Source organism: Hoplias malabaricus, chromosome 4 (genome assembly GCF_029633855.1).
Source record: "Hoplias malabaricus isolate fHopMal1 chromosome 4, fHopMal1.hap1, whole genome shotgun sequence".
Classification (NCBI taxonomy): Eukaryota; Metazoa; Chordata; class Actinopteri; order Characiformes; family Erythrinidae; genus Hoplias; species Hoplias malabaricus.
The window spans coordinates 67696792-67711156 of NC_089803.1; the positions used below are offsets into that span (position 1 = coordinate 67696792).

Below are 14365 nucleotides of genomic sequence, written 5' to 3' on the forward strand. Positions count from 1 at the left end.
TGAATGTCATGGTTTATCATTACATTGCATAAAGGACAAAAACATTATGTGGTAGTTTCCTAAGCAGGATTCAGCCTAGTCCTGGACCATATGCTCCTTTTAGTGGAACATCACAATTCAGAATGTTCAGAAATTTAAATTCCTTAACTTTTAATTCATCACATCACTCTTAATGGCTTTCCTGTAGTGTAATTTTTAAGCGTGTCTGAAGTATGAAAAGATAGTAGTGTGTGACGTGTGAATTTGCTTGGGCTAAAACTGCTGAACAAACATAATGTTAGTCCGGTGGGATTTTCCAAAACCAGAACTGTTCTGTTTACACAAGTACACACAGTAAAAATATTGTATGTGTTGAATGTCAGCATGCGTTTAGTTGCGAGTAGCAGCATTTAGCTGCAACACTAGATTCCATTAATTCAAACTACAAACAGATGTATTTAAACTAGGATCCCACAGAAAGAACCCAAAGCTGTTTCTGATCTTCAGGGCATCCTTCATATTCAAAATGCATATTATTAAAATAAAATATACAAAACAGTGAGAATAATGCAGAACCAGTCCTGAAAGCATGAATACGTCTGATGTGCAGAACCAGTTTAATTATTCATGTTAGCTGGCTAACTATCTACATGAGCCAAGTTAACATAAGACTAAACTAACTTGTGCTTTATACAGTTATAATGTAACAACAGGCAGTGAGTGACTCTTACCCCTTTGTGAGCAGGGGAGAATATCAATGGAGATGGAGTCTATTGCCTATGGCCAGATTAAGGTTATTTGGTGCCACTTGGCATTTGAAAGATGGCCCCCACTGCTTCCAAAGACTCAAATCCTTATGTAATGAATGACAATGAGAAATATTCCACCAAGATATTTCACCAAACGCATCAGGAAACTGCATGTGTTTGAAGAAAATGATTGACACATTGTTATAGATATAGTATCTGGCTCTGTGTGTTTACACAGTGAATACGATAAGAATATAACAAATCAAAAACTAACTCTCCATCATAAAAAGAATAAAGATCTCATTGAAACCATAACCTGTTCTTGGCAGTGTTCTGGTTTAGCGCAGGGACTCACATAAAAGGAGAAAAAAAAACTTGGAATACTGCCTTAAGTCTTTCAGCAGAGTTGCAACATTCAGCACAGTTACAACAGATTTGTTAGGGACTTGTCCTATTCATGAATCATGAAATATTTTAACTGGATTACATTAGTTTGGGTCACATGGAGGAATGGACCATCCAGTAGAACTGACAATCACCTTTAGATAGTACATGTTGTAATGTGAATCATTGTTTAAGAAGTTACAGAATTTTGGTTAGTAGCGGAAACGTACTTACATCACTATACAGACACACCAGGTAGAGAAGTTAACCCTATAAAGCCCAGCTTGATTATATAAATTAAAACAATAGGGGAGGTGTGGTGGTGCAGCAGGTAGTGTCGCAGTCACACAGCTCCAGGGACCTGGAGGTTGTGGGTTTGATTCCCGATCCGGGTGACTGTCTGTGAGGAGTTTGGTGTGTTCTCCCTGTGTCCGTGTGGGTTTCCTCCGGGTGACTGTCTGTGAGGAGTGTGGTGTGTTCTCCCTGTGTCCGCGTGGGTTTCCTCCGGGTGACTGTCTGTGAGGAGTGTGGTGTGTTCTCCCTGTGTCTGTGTGGGTTTCCTCCAGGTGACTGTCTGTGAGGAGTGTGGTGTGTTCTCCCTGTGTCTGTATGGGTTTCCTCCGGGTGACTGTCTGTGAGGAGTGTGGTGTGTTCTCCCTGTGTCTGCATGGGTTTCCTCCAGGTGACTGTCTGTGAGGAGTGCGGTGTGTTCTCCCTGTGTCTGCGTGGGCTTCCTCCGGGTGCTCCGGTTTCCTCCCAAAGTCCAAAAACACACGTTGGTAGGTGGATTGGCGGCTCAAAAGTGTCCGTAGGTGTGAATGTATGTTGCCCTGTGAAGGACTGGCGCCCCCTCCAAGGTGTGTTCCCGCCTTGCGCCCAATGATTCCAGGTAGGCTCTGGACCCACCGCGACCCTGAACTGGATAAGGGTTACAGATAATGAATGAATGAAAAACAATAGGTCTTCTAGCACTGCAGTGCTTATAATAATAATTTCATAAAATTAAAGAATAAATCAATGACTTAAAGCCTGCTACTTTAAATTCATGGTGATTCCTTCTCCATTTGAACTAATGCAGTAATGGAACAGCTCTAAAAATGGCACTAGATTCTCAGAAGGGAAACAATGGGGGCGAGTTGATGAGCGCATGTTAAAATATTGTAATGAAGGTCATGGATGTTTTCCTTGAGGATTTGCTGAAATATTTCACTGTCAGTTGTGGTAATGTTTCACAGTGTTGTTTATACATTGCAGTTCAAATCGTATCATGAGTAACATTTTTAACCGAGGAGACTCCCTTGTTCTCTGAAATATTCATCCAAAAGGGTTTAACTTATTCAGAAGCATGGCCAATGAAATAAACAAACAAAACCCACCCAAACTAATTAATTAATTCATGCATTCATTTATTCATTCCTTTTATTCCAGAACCTGCCCAGAATCATTTGCCACAAAGCAGGAACACACTCCGTACAGGGCTGCAGTCCATCACAGGGCACCACACACTCACACATTCACATAAACGGACACTTTGAATCGCCTGTCCACCTACCAGCATGTGTTTTTACCTGTCGGAGGAAACCCAGGCAGTCACAGTGAGAACACACCAAGCTCCTCACCGACAGTGTCCCAAGTTGGGGTTTGAAACCATAACCCAAGGACCCTTCCAGACGTAACATTAAGACCACCTCTCCACTAACTAAGAACACATTGTAGTTCTACATTTACAAACTGTAGTCCACCTGTTGCTCTGCATACTTTGTTTGCCCCATTTTCAATGGCCAGGTCCAACGCAGGATCCCCAGGTAGCAGGTATAATTGGATCAGACACAGCAGTGTATAATATAATATGGCATGTTCATCTCCATCACCATTTGAGGCTCAGCCCTGGAGCTGTATTCTAGAAAATGGAGGAAATGAGGAATCACAGGGTGTGTTGTAGGAGGATGAGGCACTAGAAATTCAAGACTGTTTCCTAAACGTTTCAAGGAGTAAATAAAAGACCCTGGGAATATAGGGGTTGGTATAAATTAGAGATGACCTTGCTCAGTCTCTGGTATATAATATTTATAGTTGACCAAAAATACCATGTGATCACTGTTATCCTTCCTGAGCCACTGTGTGTACGTTGTGGCTGTTAATACACTCACACATGTTCAATAATAGTTTTTCCTTTTATTTAAATTTATACTTAAATAATATTATTTGTCCAGCCTCACAAGAATTTCTAATGAATGTTAAGACATTAATATATATATATATATATCACTAGTTGAACATAATTTAAAAAAAAAAAAAAAAAAAAAGCACATTACAGACCACACGGGGGCAGTGTGCACGAGGTTTTAACAGCTCATGCTTTCCCGCCGAGTCCAGGTGATTTATTCTAGAAATTCGAGACAGGTGTGTTTGGGACTGTAGCGCTCAGAAACGTTGAGTTTTTACCTAGGAACACACACTTAACGTAAGCAAGTCTTCAAAAATCCAGAAGAGCATAAAAAAATAAACCCACTGCCCGTTACACACCTGCTGCAGAGGTGTTTGTTTGGTGAGGTTTGGTCACAGTTAACTCGGTTATTTGATAAATCGAGGTTGGGTGGACATTTTGTGAGGTCACTGACAGCAGTTACGTAAAGGTAAGTACAGATAATAGTTCTAAAATAATGACTTAAAAAGCTGTCAACAATCACATCAAGCATTTATCAGTAAATCAAACATTTACTTTGTTTGCGTCACGAGTATGACAAACCAGCGTAGACCACCACAGGAAGACAAGGCATACACACTTCCGCCCACAAGTCTGTGTGGATTTTGATTGATTTGATACAGTGTTGTAGTAAATAATCAGTTAGCTGAGAAGCTAAAAAGCTATATTCAGTCCCTGCCTCATTTAGCAAGCAGCTTTGTATATTTCAATTTTTACTTCTGCTTTAGTCTTTAGCAGTTCCCAAAATGTTTCTGTAATGCCCTTGTAGATAAGAATTGGTTAACTTTGGGTGGTGGGCCAGACCCACACATGGCTACTCCCATGGCCACCACTCTGACACACAGTGCTAGGAGTGCTCAAACATGCCTTTGCCCTTCTGTGCCCCCTCACAAGGGCCCTAGGTCCACTCTAGGGGAACCACTGCACAGTGCACTTCTCTTAAAATAAATAAATAAAATTGAAAAAGGCTAGTTAAAGAGACTATAGCAGAGAAACGTACTGGCCTGGCTCATATGTTCAACCCAGTGGCATTATCGGTGAATTTCAATGCCTGTTTTACTCAGTTTGTCCAGGACAGATGTTGTTGTTGTTATAATATTCTGTGTTAAAAAGTTGTTTCTTGCATATGTGCATACTGATGTTTTGAGAGACTCTCATATACCACTCTATTCCTCCAAATGGTCACTCTCTCCCTTCAGCATTCTCATCATGGACGTGGGTGTGACCCCGAGACGGCACAACCCTGTGGACAGCATCTGCCGCAAGCTGCAGACCATCCAGCGGCGCGACCAAGACGCTAACTCTCCCTTCCAGATCCCCAAGCTCCAGACCAACAACTACGACAGCCCCCACACAGGCCTGCGCCGCAACCTGGAGGTCATACTGAAGAAGCGCTGTGTTTGGCCTGACGGCAAAGCTGACAACGAGGGGTCCACTCTCTTGTTAACCCCCACTAGTAACCCTGCAGCTCATCTGACTTCCCGCTTTACTGCTAACATGAGTATGCCCATCACACCCGTCAACGCCAACTCCACTTACACCATCAACAACAGGCTGGAGACGCTGGGAGAGAAGGGGAGCGTGGCCCCGGGTTATAGTCGCTCCTGGCAACAATGCTGCTCCACACCTGCTGTACAGGGCGGGGAAGCTTATTTCAACTTTAACTCCCACTATCCCTCATCCACGCAGATACAGAGTGAGAAGAAGGGCACCGTACCCTCAGCCCGTGGACAGTTCCCCTACAACCTGAACTTTTCCTCCTCAGACATCTCCAACATCGCAGAAAGTGAGCTGACGTACCCAGCCTTGTTGGTCAAAAGACGTTCACTGGGAGCTGACAAATGCCAGTGCATGCACGTGCTGTGTTTTTTGGGGATCTATGTCATACTGTGTCTTTAGGACTAGGTCAAAATCGAAGCCACGGCTAATGTAAAATGGCATAATATGGTTTCCACCAGGTCTTGACCCTGGAGAACCACAGCTACTAGGCCTGTAACGGTTATGTCAGTGTACTTCATGGATCAGGCTTGTAGTTCACATACCCCGTTGGAGTTCTCACAGCTTTGGTACCTCACGAGAGTGGTGTTTTGCATCCGTGGCACTGTGTCCTTGTCTTTAAACTGGTAGTTATATGAAGCCATTACAATGTTTGCAGCACATATACAAGCATTGTATTTTAAACACAAGCACTCGGTCTCTTTTGAGCGTTTATATGAATCAGTGAGTAATATATTTAAGCTAGGTTTAGGGTTAATTTATCAGTTATTATCGGTATCAACTCAAGTTAGCTAATTAATAGATATGCCAGTTTTTCTTATTCATTCATCCATCCATTACCTGTAACCCTTATCCAGTTCAGGGTGGGACCAGAACCTACCTGCAATCATTGGGTGCAAGGCGGGAATACACCCTGGAGGGGGCGCCAGTCCTTCACAGGGCAACACACACTCACCCGTGAGGGGACCGTGGGAGGAAACCGGAGCACCCGGAGGAAACCCACGCAGACACAGAGAGAACACACCAAACTCCTCACAGACAGTCACCCGGAGGAAACCCCCACGCGGACACAGGGAGAACACGCCACACTCCTCACAGACAGTCACCCGGAGGAAACCCACGCGGACACAGGGAGAACACACCACACTCCTCACAGACAGTCACCCGGAGGAAACCCATGCAGACACAGGGAGAACACACCACACTCCTCACAGACAGTCACCCGGAGGAAACCCACGCAGACACAGGGAGAACACACCACACTTCTCACAGACAGTCACCCGGAGGAAACTCACGCAGACACAGGGAGAACACACCCCACTCCTCACAAACAGTCATAGAAAATTTTTTTATATGGGAATTCATTTTCAGCTAAAAACATAATTGTGATGGCCTAACTCCTCAGCATTTAGCCTAGTGCTTCTCTGGGAATTTAATTCAAGAAAGGCTTGTATGTTGTGGAACATTGTGGTAAATGTGGTACTCTGAAAAATGGCATTTGGGCACGTATACTTGGCATTGTTCTTTTACTGTTTCTATGACTGGCACAAATATTCTTAATTGATCTTGTGTTCTTCCCCCCCCCCTGCTCCTTTAGGTACTTTCTTCCTGTCTGAATCCAAGAAGGACAATATGGCTGAGGTTAGCCTGATCTGTGAGGAAGACCTGCTCGACACCATATTTCAGGCTTGTGACACTCAGTGCAGAGGTAGACATTCATGCAAAAGCACAGTTTTATAAACAATGCACACGACATCATAACACACATCAAAAGAATGGAGCATTTCATAGGCATGTGACCCAGTCAAATCATAAGCAAATAGCTCTTATGATAAAACAGTTTCAAAATGCATCTGTTTTAAGATATTTTTCAGTTATTATGCCTTCTTTATCGTCAGTGTATGCGAGTGGGTGCCCTCCAAAGAATCCAGTGCCAAGGCCGTGAACATATCTGAATGATTGATAACAAAATCCCAGCATAAGCAGTTGTAATTATTATTATTATTAATGGGTCACATTTAAAAGCACATAATATAGGTACTTGTGTCCTCTAAGAATATATCTCAGTACTTCACGGACACACTCTGTTACACAACAGCTCTGAGAGGTTGATTCCTAAAGAGTATGATGTTGTTGTTGTTGTTGTTTTTTTGTTTACCCTTCTGGGCTCCTGTTTGTGCTCTGTGGCCATGCTCTCTGCTGGCAGTAGCTATAGTAACCAGGACCGTGTCTGTTTCAGGTAAAGTGTATGTATCCCACATTGTGGACTTCTTAAGGCACACGACCAGTCGCACCTCGGAGGACAGTGGCCTGGAGGAACTGTGTAACATGCTGGATCCTGAACACAAGGACATCTCCATAGACCTGGACACTTACCATGCCATTATGAAGGAGTGGATTGAAGACTGTCGCAATCAGCGGTACATGCGTGTGCACACAATCTGTTCCAATACAACCCCAATATAGTCACTAAAGCTGTGCCACTCTTTGCCCGGGTAATGCTGTGGCTTCTAGCAGTGTAGTGTTGATTTAGAATAGATTGGCTTTGTTTAAATTGACTTGTAATTGACTCTGATGATGTGGGGATATGGGCTAATGTCAGGCGGATTTGGCTGGTGCTTAAGATTCAAGGTAAAGTTTAAAGTGAATTGACTGAACTAAAAGCTCGTTTGCCTGCCAACTTTTTGATTCACTTATTTTCTAAAACCGCTTAAATGGACTTAACTGGATTTCCTACATAAATCTCATATGGATTTGAGAACTTTGAAGGATTTATAGTGCTATCGTTCCATCTGCACTTGAACCAAATACTGATTGATTGTGCAACTCCAGGTAGTATTTTTACCTTAAAATTAAAGCTTTAAAATCATTGCGATGCTCCACTGACCTGTGGTAGGGAGAATAAAGCCTCTGTTTGCTACTGCAAAAACTGCACTATGTAACACTAGGGGTTGTGGGTTTGAGCCCAGCTCTAGGTGACTGTCTGAGCTTGGTGTGTTCTCCCCGTGTCCTTGTGGGTTTCGTCCCATGGTCCAAAAAACATGTTGGTAGGTGGATAGGCGACTCAAGTGTCCATACGTGTGAATCTGTGAGTGTCTGTAACCGTACGAAGGACTAGTGCCACCTCCAGGGTGTGTTCCTGCCCTGCACCGAGTGATTCAGGGTAGGCTCCGGACCCACCACAACCCTGAGTTGGATGAGTGGTTATAGACAATGAATGAATAAACTTTAGGAGGCACGCAGGAGCACATATACCAACTCACACCTAGTGTTCCTTTAAAGATGTAGGTCATACTGTATTGTTTTGTATCATGAGTAGGCATTTTACCAACACTCCTTGTTATTCTGGTGAATAATCATTATCATCCAGCCATTATCTGTAACCCTTATCCAGTTCAGGGTCGCGGTGGGTCCAGAGTCTACCTGGAATCATTGGGCGCAAGGCGGGAATACATTCACTCACACACTCACACCTACGGACACTTTTGAGTCGCCAATCCACCTACCAATGTGTGTTTTTGGACTGTGGGAGGAAACTGGAGCACCCGGAGGAAACCCACGCAGACACAGGGAGAACACACCACACTCCTCACAGACAGTCACCCGGAGGAAACCCACGCAGACACAGGGAGAACACACCACACTCCTCACAGACAGTCACCCGGAGAAAACCCACGCAGACACAGAGAGAACACACCACACTCCTCACAGACAGTCACCCGGAGGAAACCCACACAGACACAGGGAGAACACACCACACTCCTCACAGACAGTCACTCGGAGGAAACCCACGCAGACACAGAGAACACACCACACTCCTCACAGACAGTCACCCGGAGGAAACCCACGCAGACACAGAGAGAACACACCACACTCCTCACAGACAGTCACCCGGAGGAAACCCACACAGACACAGGGAGAACACACCACACTCCTCACAGACAGTCACCCGGAGGAAACCCACGCAGACACAGAGAACACACCACACTCCTCACAGACAGTCACCCGGAGGAAACCCACGCAGACACAGAGAGAACACACCACACTCCTCACAGACAGTCACCCGGAGGAAACCCACACAGACACAGGGAGAACACACCACACTCCTCACAGACAGTCACCCAAAGCGGGAATCGAACCCACAACCTCCAGGTCCCTGGAGCTGTGTGACTGTGACACTACCTGCTGCACCTACAATCATTATCAGAATAAGTGAAATATATTAATGGATTTATGTCAGATCTGTCTAGACATTTTGTTTGATTTTCAGGAAGAATGGAAAAGAGGACGTAACGCAAGAAGTGGTTAAACTGCCCGACAACATCACAGGTGACACGCTACAGAGATGTTCCACAGGGGTCTTTACTGGATGATTGTCTATTTTTTTCATACTGACATTACTTCTCTGTCTCTCTCTCATTCTCTCTCTAGCAAGGAGATCAATTCTATTGAACATGACCTCAGGGAGTCTGGAGGCTTTCGGAGAAGAGACCTCCAGAGCTGACTTGTAAGTGTTCTTGCTCTTTACTAAGCCTGCATGATAGTAATGGCATTTTTTTCCCTGCTTATATACGTGTGTCTTGTTTTGCAGCGAGACGTCTGATTTGGTGTTCTGTGTGGCTGACTTGCAGTTTAATAACCAGAAGCTTCAGGAAGAGGTTCGAAAGCTGAAGCAGGTTATTGAGGCAATGGAGGACTCCAATCATAAACTTACTGAGGAAAATGAGGAGCTTAAGTCTCAGGCCAAAGTGTACGCTATCTATCCTTGCTATAGTCACTATTCTCTCTTAATACACCTCCAAATATTCAGTCAGTTGTCTGCCTTGTGATGGACTGTTGCCCTGTTCAGGGTGTGTTCTGTATAGGCTCCAGACCCACTGCAACCCTAAACAGCATGGAGCTGTTGCAGGAAATGTATGACTTGTTTGCATAATTCGATGTGCTGCTCTTTTGCATCCTTGTGTACGTTTGAACCCTCTTTCATTGCTTCACTTCCTCTGATGATCCACAGGAGGGAGCAGCTACTGCAAAAGGAGTGGATGCTGAAGGAGGAGGTAGAGGAGATGAAGCTGGGTTTGAGCTCTTCAGAAGAGAGCAGAGCACGAGCCTCAGCTCAGAGTAAACAAATGGTGAGCCACCAGACTGCTCAAACAGGCAGCAGGTAAAACACAGCTGTATGACTGCACATAGCTGCCTTTACTTCAGTGCATGTTCCTTGCCAGTTTATTAGACACCACTACTGCCATAGGTCTTTATTTTTTACAGGTGCCACCCTGTAAAAGTTGTGTAGCGCAGACTCTCAGGGGGCTAGGACTATACATTATTATGTGCTGGATTCAGTCTAGGTTCGAGAAGTATGGAGTATATTTATTCTCAGATGGGGACAGTTTGTGATGTGTATGAGGGCACTTTTCAATTAGTCCTGTTTTACTTTGTTTGTTTCTACTCAAAGGAACGAGAGAACCAAGCTTTAATTCTGAAGATTTCCTCTCAGCAGGAAGAGGTATTGCTTCTCTTTGTCAATCCAACGTTCTTAATCAGTATGAATGAATCATTTTAGTCTGTGGTCATTTTTTAGCAGGCCAAAGCACATGAGATATTTCTTCAGGCAAAGGAATGACTTTAACAAATAGTATATTTTTCTTCTCGTGTCTCTGATCCTGCTATATTTTTCTTTTCCCATGACATACCACACAATTTCTGCTATCATTACTGTCTTAACCAATAACAAGAACATCAAAATGTCTTTGGAGATGGATGAGCTGCAAAAGAAGATGAAGAAACTTGATGATCTCAATATGGATTTACAGGTTGGGCCTTGTTCAAACGTCTTATGACTTTGTATCATTCATGGAAATTTGTATATCTAATTTAGAAGGGTGAAATTTGATGGTTCTGGATGTTTCCCTCCAGGCCCAGGTCCGTTCATTTGATGCTGTCATAGCAGAGAAGGATACAGCAATGCACGACGTAAGTCTGTCATTACCTCTACGATACCCACCTGCATTTAGTATCTGTTTTAACACCCCGTTGTCTACTTAGACTAACCTTCTCTCTGCAGGGTAGTGAAGAGCCTAGAGTTCCTTCTTTTAATGCTTTCTTTTTTAAATTAGAATATTTATCACAAGTGTAGTGTGTGGAGAGAACCGCAACCAGATGTTTTCCAAGTAGGAAGCTGAAAAAAATGGAGAAGAAATTTTTGTAAACCTTACCACTATTATGAAAAATCTAAATCCATTTGTATGCAGCTGCTGCTATAACACGAATCATGCTCTGCTAGCTGCTAATAGCTGTACAGCTAACAAAGCCAAACAGAAAAACAATATGCAGTTCTCTGTGTTAATACACAGAACGCAAATATTCATAAACTACATGCATGTCATGTTCTGTCTATTAATTGCAGCATTTACAAGTGTTGCCTGTTAGCAAACTGATGCTAACTTAGCATTAGCCTAATTTAGCCTTCACTGCTCCCCTCTCAAAATTTGACCACAAATGGCCACTTAACATAGATGTGATGCACAAGTTGCTTGGTTTAAATCTGGACCTAGGGCTTTAGACAGGGAGCAAATGATGATTTGAAGGCAGAAATTAATCTGAAGCTTGCGCAACGTTAGCTTAAGACGTGTGTGATGTAATCTGACACAAACTTGAACCAAGATTAGGCTCAACTTGAAAAGATTGAAGCAATGATTATTGACTATATTTTCTGGGTGGAATATTTTGTGTGATATTTCTGTGATCTATGGATAATATTATAATAATATAATACGCTTGATGCAGCTATAAGGACCTTCTTCCTATGCATAACAGAAAAATGGGCAGTATTTAGGGAGCAGTCTAGCGATCATTGTTTACAGATTATTGAGACAGCCATTGTTTCCCTACCTGCTTATCTTTCCTCTCATGTCTCCAGAAATCCAGGCAGATAGATGAACTGAAGGCTGCTGTGATGGAGTATTCGTCAGTAACAGAAGTAAAACTTCTTCCTTCTATCCCAGTAAACACTTAGCCGTTGATTCAACGTTGAAATAACGTAATGACTGCCGTCTAATCAATGTTCTCTTAAGGTTGAAAATGAAAGTTGAAAAGACGTCCAAACAGACATTAAAAAGACGACTATTAGACGTATTTTGGACGTCCATTGACGTTATTAATTGGTCCCGAAATAAATTACTTGTATAAAACGCATTTTGGACGTCCATTGACGTTTAAAATATGTCCTTGACGGACAGACTACTTTTAGACCTATTTTAAACGTCCAGGGACATTCCTTGTTTACTGGGATGTTTATCACATACTTATTCTTGAGCGACGATGATGATTCTGAGATGTTTTGATTGCTCTCTACAGTTGCTAAGAGCTGAGAAGAGAAAGCTAGAGAGCCAGATGCAGATGATGCAGCCTGACATGTAAGAAACACACCTTTCTTAGGCTTCTATTACCCACATTTTCTCGCACTTCATAAGTTATTAATATATTCCATTCCTCTTTGTATGTGAGTGATCTGAGACACCTCTGTGTGTTTCTGTATGTGATGGCATACAGTTCTGCTCTCTCCCTGGCGTACAGACTGAATCAGACCAGTTCGGGTTCTCTGGAGGCTGAGTTGGCCCTGGCACAGCACAATCCTCTTGAGGTTTGCTATAGCGCTTTTTTATTTTGTGGATTGTTTTGCGGCCATAATTTTGAGTGGATCGCTCCGTCTGAACACCCACATGCTCTTAACCGCTGTTTAATAGCATTAGCTCTTTTCTACAACAGCATATAAATCAATGCCATATCTCTAGATATGAACAGTGCTTTATTTTTGGCGCATTGTGTGCACTGCTTTGTCTACTTTGACTGTAGTAAAAACATGCAAGCATCAACCTTCTGTTTTCACATGAGCAAAATAGCTAGGAGAACAAGGGGACACATGCATACAGCACTTGTTACTGAGCTCTGCCTCTTCACTTTTTGCTTGTAGGGTGCGGATCATCTATATTCCTCTATCTGTGTGGCCTCGACTCTGGATGAGACGCTGGACCGCAAGGCCCTTCTGTTTCTTCAAGAGACGCCTGAGCAGATGTCTGTGGAGATTAAAACATTAATTAGTAGATTGGTAACTGCAGTCAATCAGCTTTCGTACAGCATTCTTGCTTTTAAAAGTTTCACCGGTCCCCTTTAGTGCTTGTGTTCACGCTGTATGGACTTTGTGTGCATGTGGTGTTTCAGAGGTGGGAGCTTGAAGAGGATACAACTGCTGTTCTCACATCATTCCGAGGCCTTAAGAAGAGCCTGGAAGCTCAGGACAACAGCAGTGATCTTAAGATACAGGTGAACAGATATTGTGCCTGTAGTTGTCTTCGGATGTTCTAAGATTAATTGGTATCGATCCATGATAGGGCTGTCACCAGGATTTTACTATTGAATTAGCATACAATATATGACATTTCCTAAATAATATTTCCAGACATCAGTATCAGGGCAGCCATGGCCTGGTCCCCACTGCACCATTTGGGTTAGATGCAGAGAATGAATTCTTCTGTGTGGTAGAACAGTGGCTAATAAAGTGATTATGATTCTGATCCTAATTCTAATTTCCATTGTGTTTACTTTTGTGTGGGTTATTATTATTTATTTATATATATTTTTTCTAAGACACACACCGTTCTGGTCTCTGTCCTGTGGCCTTAAGTCAGTTTGTTTGAAAACAATGGTTGTATTTATTTAGGACATTATAAAAAAGAGGGCGGCATGGTGGTGCAGCAGGTAGTGTCTCTGTCACAGCTCCAGGGACCTGGAGGTTGTGGGTTTGAGTCCCGCTCCGGGTGACTGTCTGTGAGAAGTGTGGTGTGTTCTCCCTGTGTTTGCATGGGTTTCCTCCGGGTGACTATCTGTGAGGAGTGTGGTGTGTTCTCCCTGTGTCTGCGTGGGTTTCCTCCGGGTGACTGTCTGTGAGGAGTGTGGTGTGTTCTCCCTGTGTCTGCGTGGGTTTCCTCCGGGTGACTGTCTGTGAGGAGTGTGGTGTGTTCTCTCTGTGTCTGCGTGGGTTTCCTCCGGGTGACTGTCTGTGAGGAGTGTGGTGTGTTCTTTCTGTGTCTGATGGGGTTTCCTCCGGATGACTGTCTGTGAGGAGTGTGGTGTGTTCTCACTGTGTCTGCGTGGGTTTCCTCCGGGTGACTGTCTGTGAGGAGTGTGGTGTGTTCTTTCTGTGTCTGATGGGGTTTCCTCCGGGTGACTGTCTGTGAGGAGTGTGGTGTGTTCTTTCTGTGTCTGATGGGGTTTCCTCCGGGTGACTGTCTGTGAGGAGTGTGGTGTGTTCTCCCTGTGTCTGCGTGGGTTTCCTCCGGGTGACTGTCTGTGAGGAGTGTGGTGTGTTCTCCCTGTGTCTGCGTGGGTTTCCTCCGGGTGACTGTCTGTGAGGAGTGTGGTGTGTTCTTTCTGTGTCTGATGGGGTTTCCTCCGGATGACTGTCTGTGAGGAGTGTGGTGTGTTCTCACTGTGTCTGCATGGGTTTCCTCCGGGTGGCTGTCTGTGAGGAGTGTGGTGTGTTCTTTCTGTGTCT

The 14365-nt window shown here is 43.8% G+C and overlaps 2 protein-coding genes across 11 annotated transcripts in view; one reads left to right on the forward strand and one right to left on the reverse strand.

Annotated features, from left to right (window-relative positions):
- The first annotated feature begins 3523 nt into the window (after positions 1–3523).
- Positions 3524–14365, forward strand: part of lrmp (lymphoid-restricted membrane protein) — a 32907-nt gene continuing 22065 nt past the window's right edge. For 6 of the 10 annotated variants that reach the window (XM_066667111.1, XM_066667117.1, XM_066667118.1 and 3 more), the window contains exons 1-16: positions 3524–3748; positions 4518–5104; positions 6413–6523; positions 7055–7235; positions 9086–9144; positions 9247–9322; positions 9407–9565; positions 9827–9944; positions 10268–10318; positions 10548–10625; positions 10729–10785; positions 11732–11791; positions 12169–12227; positions 12319–12454; positions 12785–12919; positions 13033–13134. In XM_066667111.1, coding sequence (XP_066523208.1) covers positions 4528–5104; positions 6413–6523; positions 7055–7235; positions 9086–9144; positions 9247–9322; positions 9407–9565; positions 9827–9944; positions 10268–10318; positions 10548–10625; positions 10729–10785; positions 11732–11791; positions 12169–12227; positions 12319–12454; positions 12785–12919; positions 13033–13134 — 1959 coding nt within the window. In that variant the 5' untranslated portion in view covers positions 3524–3748; positions 4518–4527. Of the gene's footprint in view, positions 3749–4517; positions 5105–5369; positions 5442–6412; positions 6524–7054; positions 7236–9085; positions 9145–9246; positions 9323–9406; positions 9566–9826; positions 9945–10267; positions 10319–10547; positions 10626–10728; positions 10786–11731; positions 11792–12168; positions 12228–12318; positions 12455–12784; positions 12920–13032; positions 13135–14365 lie in introns of those variants that run through there. The other 4 variants (XM_066667115.1, XM_066667116.1, XM_066667120.1 and 1 more) reach the window with 4 other exon arrangements.
- Positions 12762–14365, reverse strand: part of dnai7 (dynein axonemal intermediate chain 7) — a 36591-nt gene continuing 34987 nt past the window's right edge. Inside the window, exon 17 of the mRNA XM_066667123.1 lies at positions 12762–12887. The gene's annotated coding sequence lies outside the window, so the exon portion shown is untranslated. The remainder of the gene's footprint in view (positions 12888–14365) is intronic.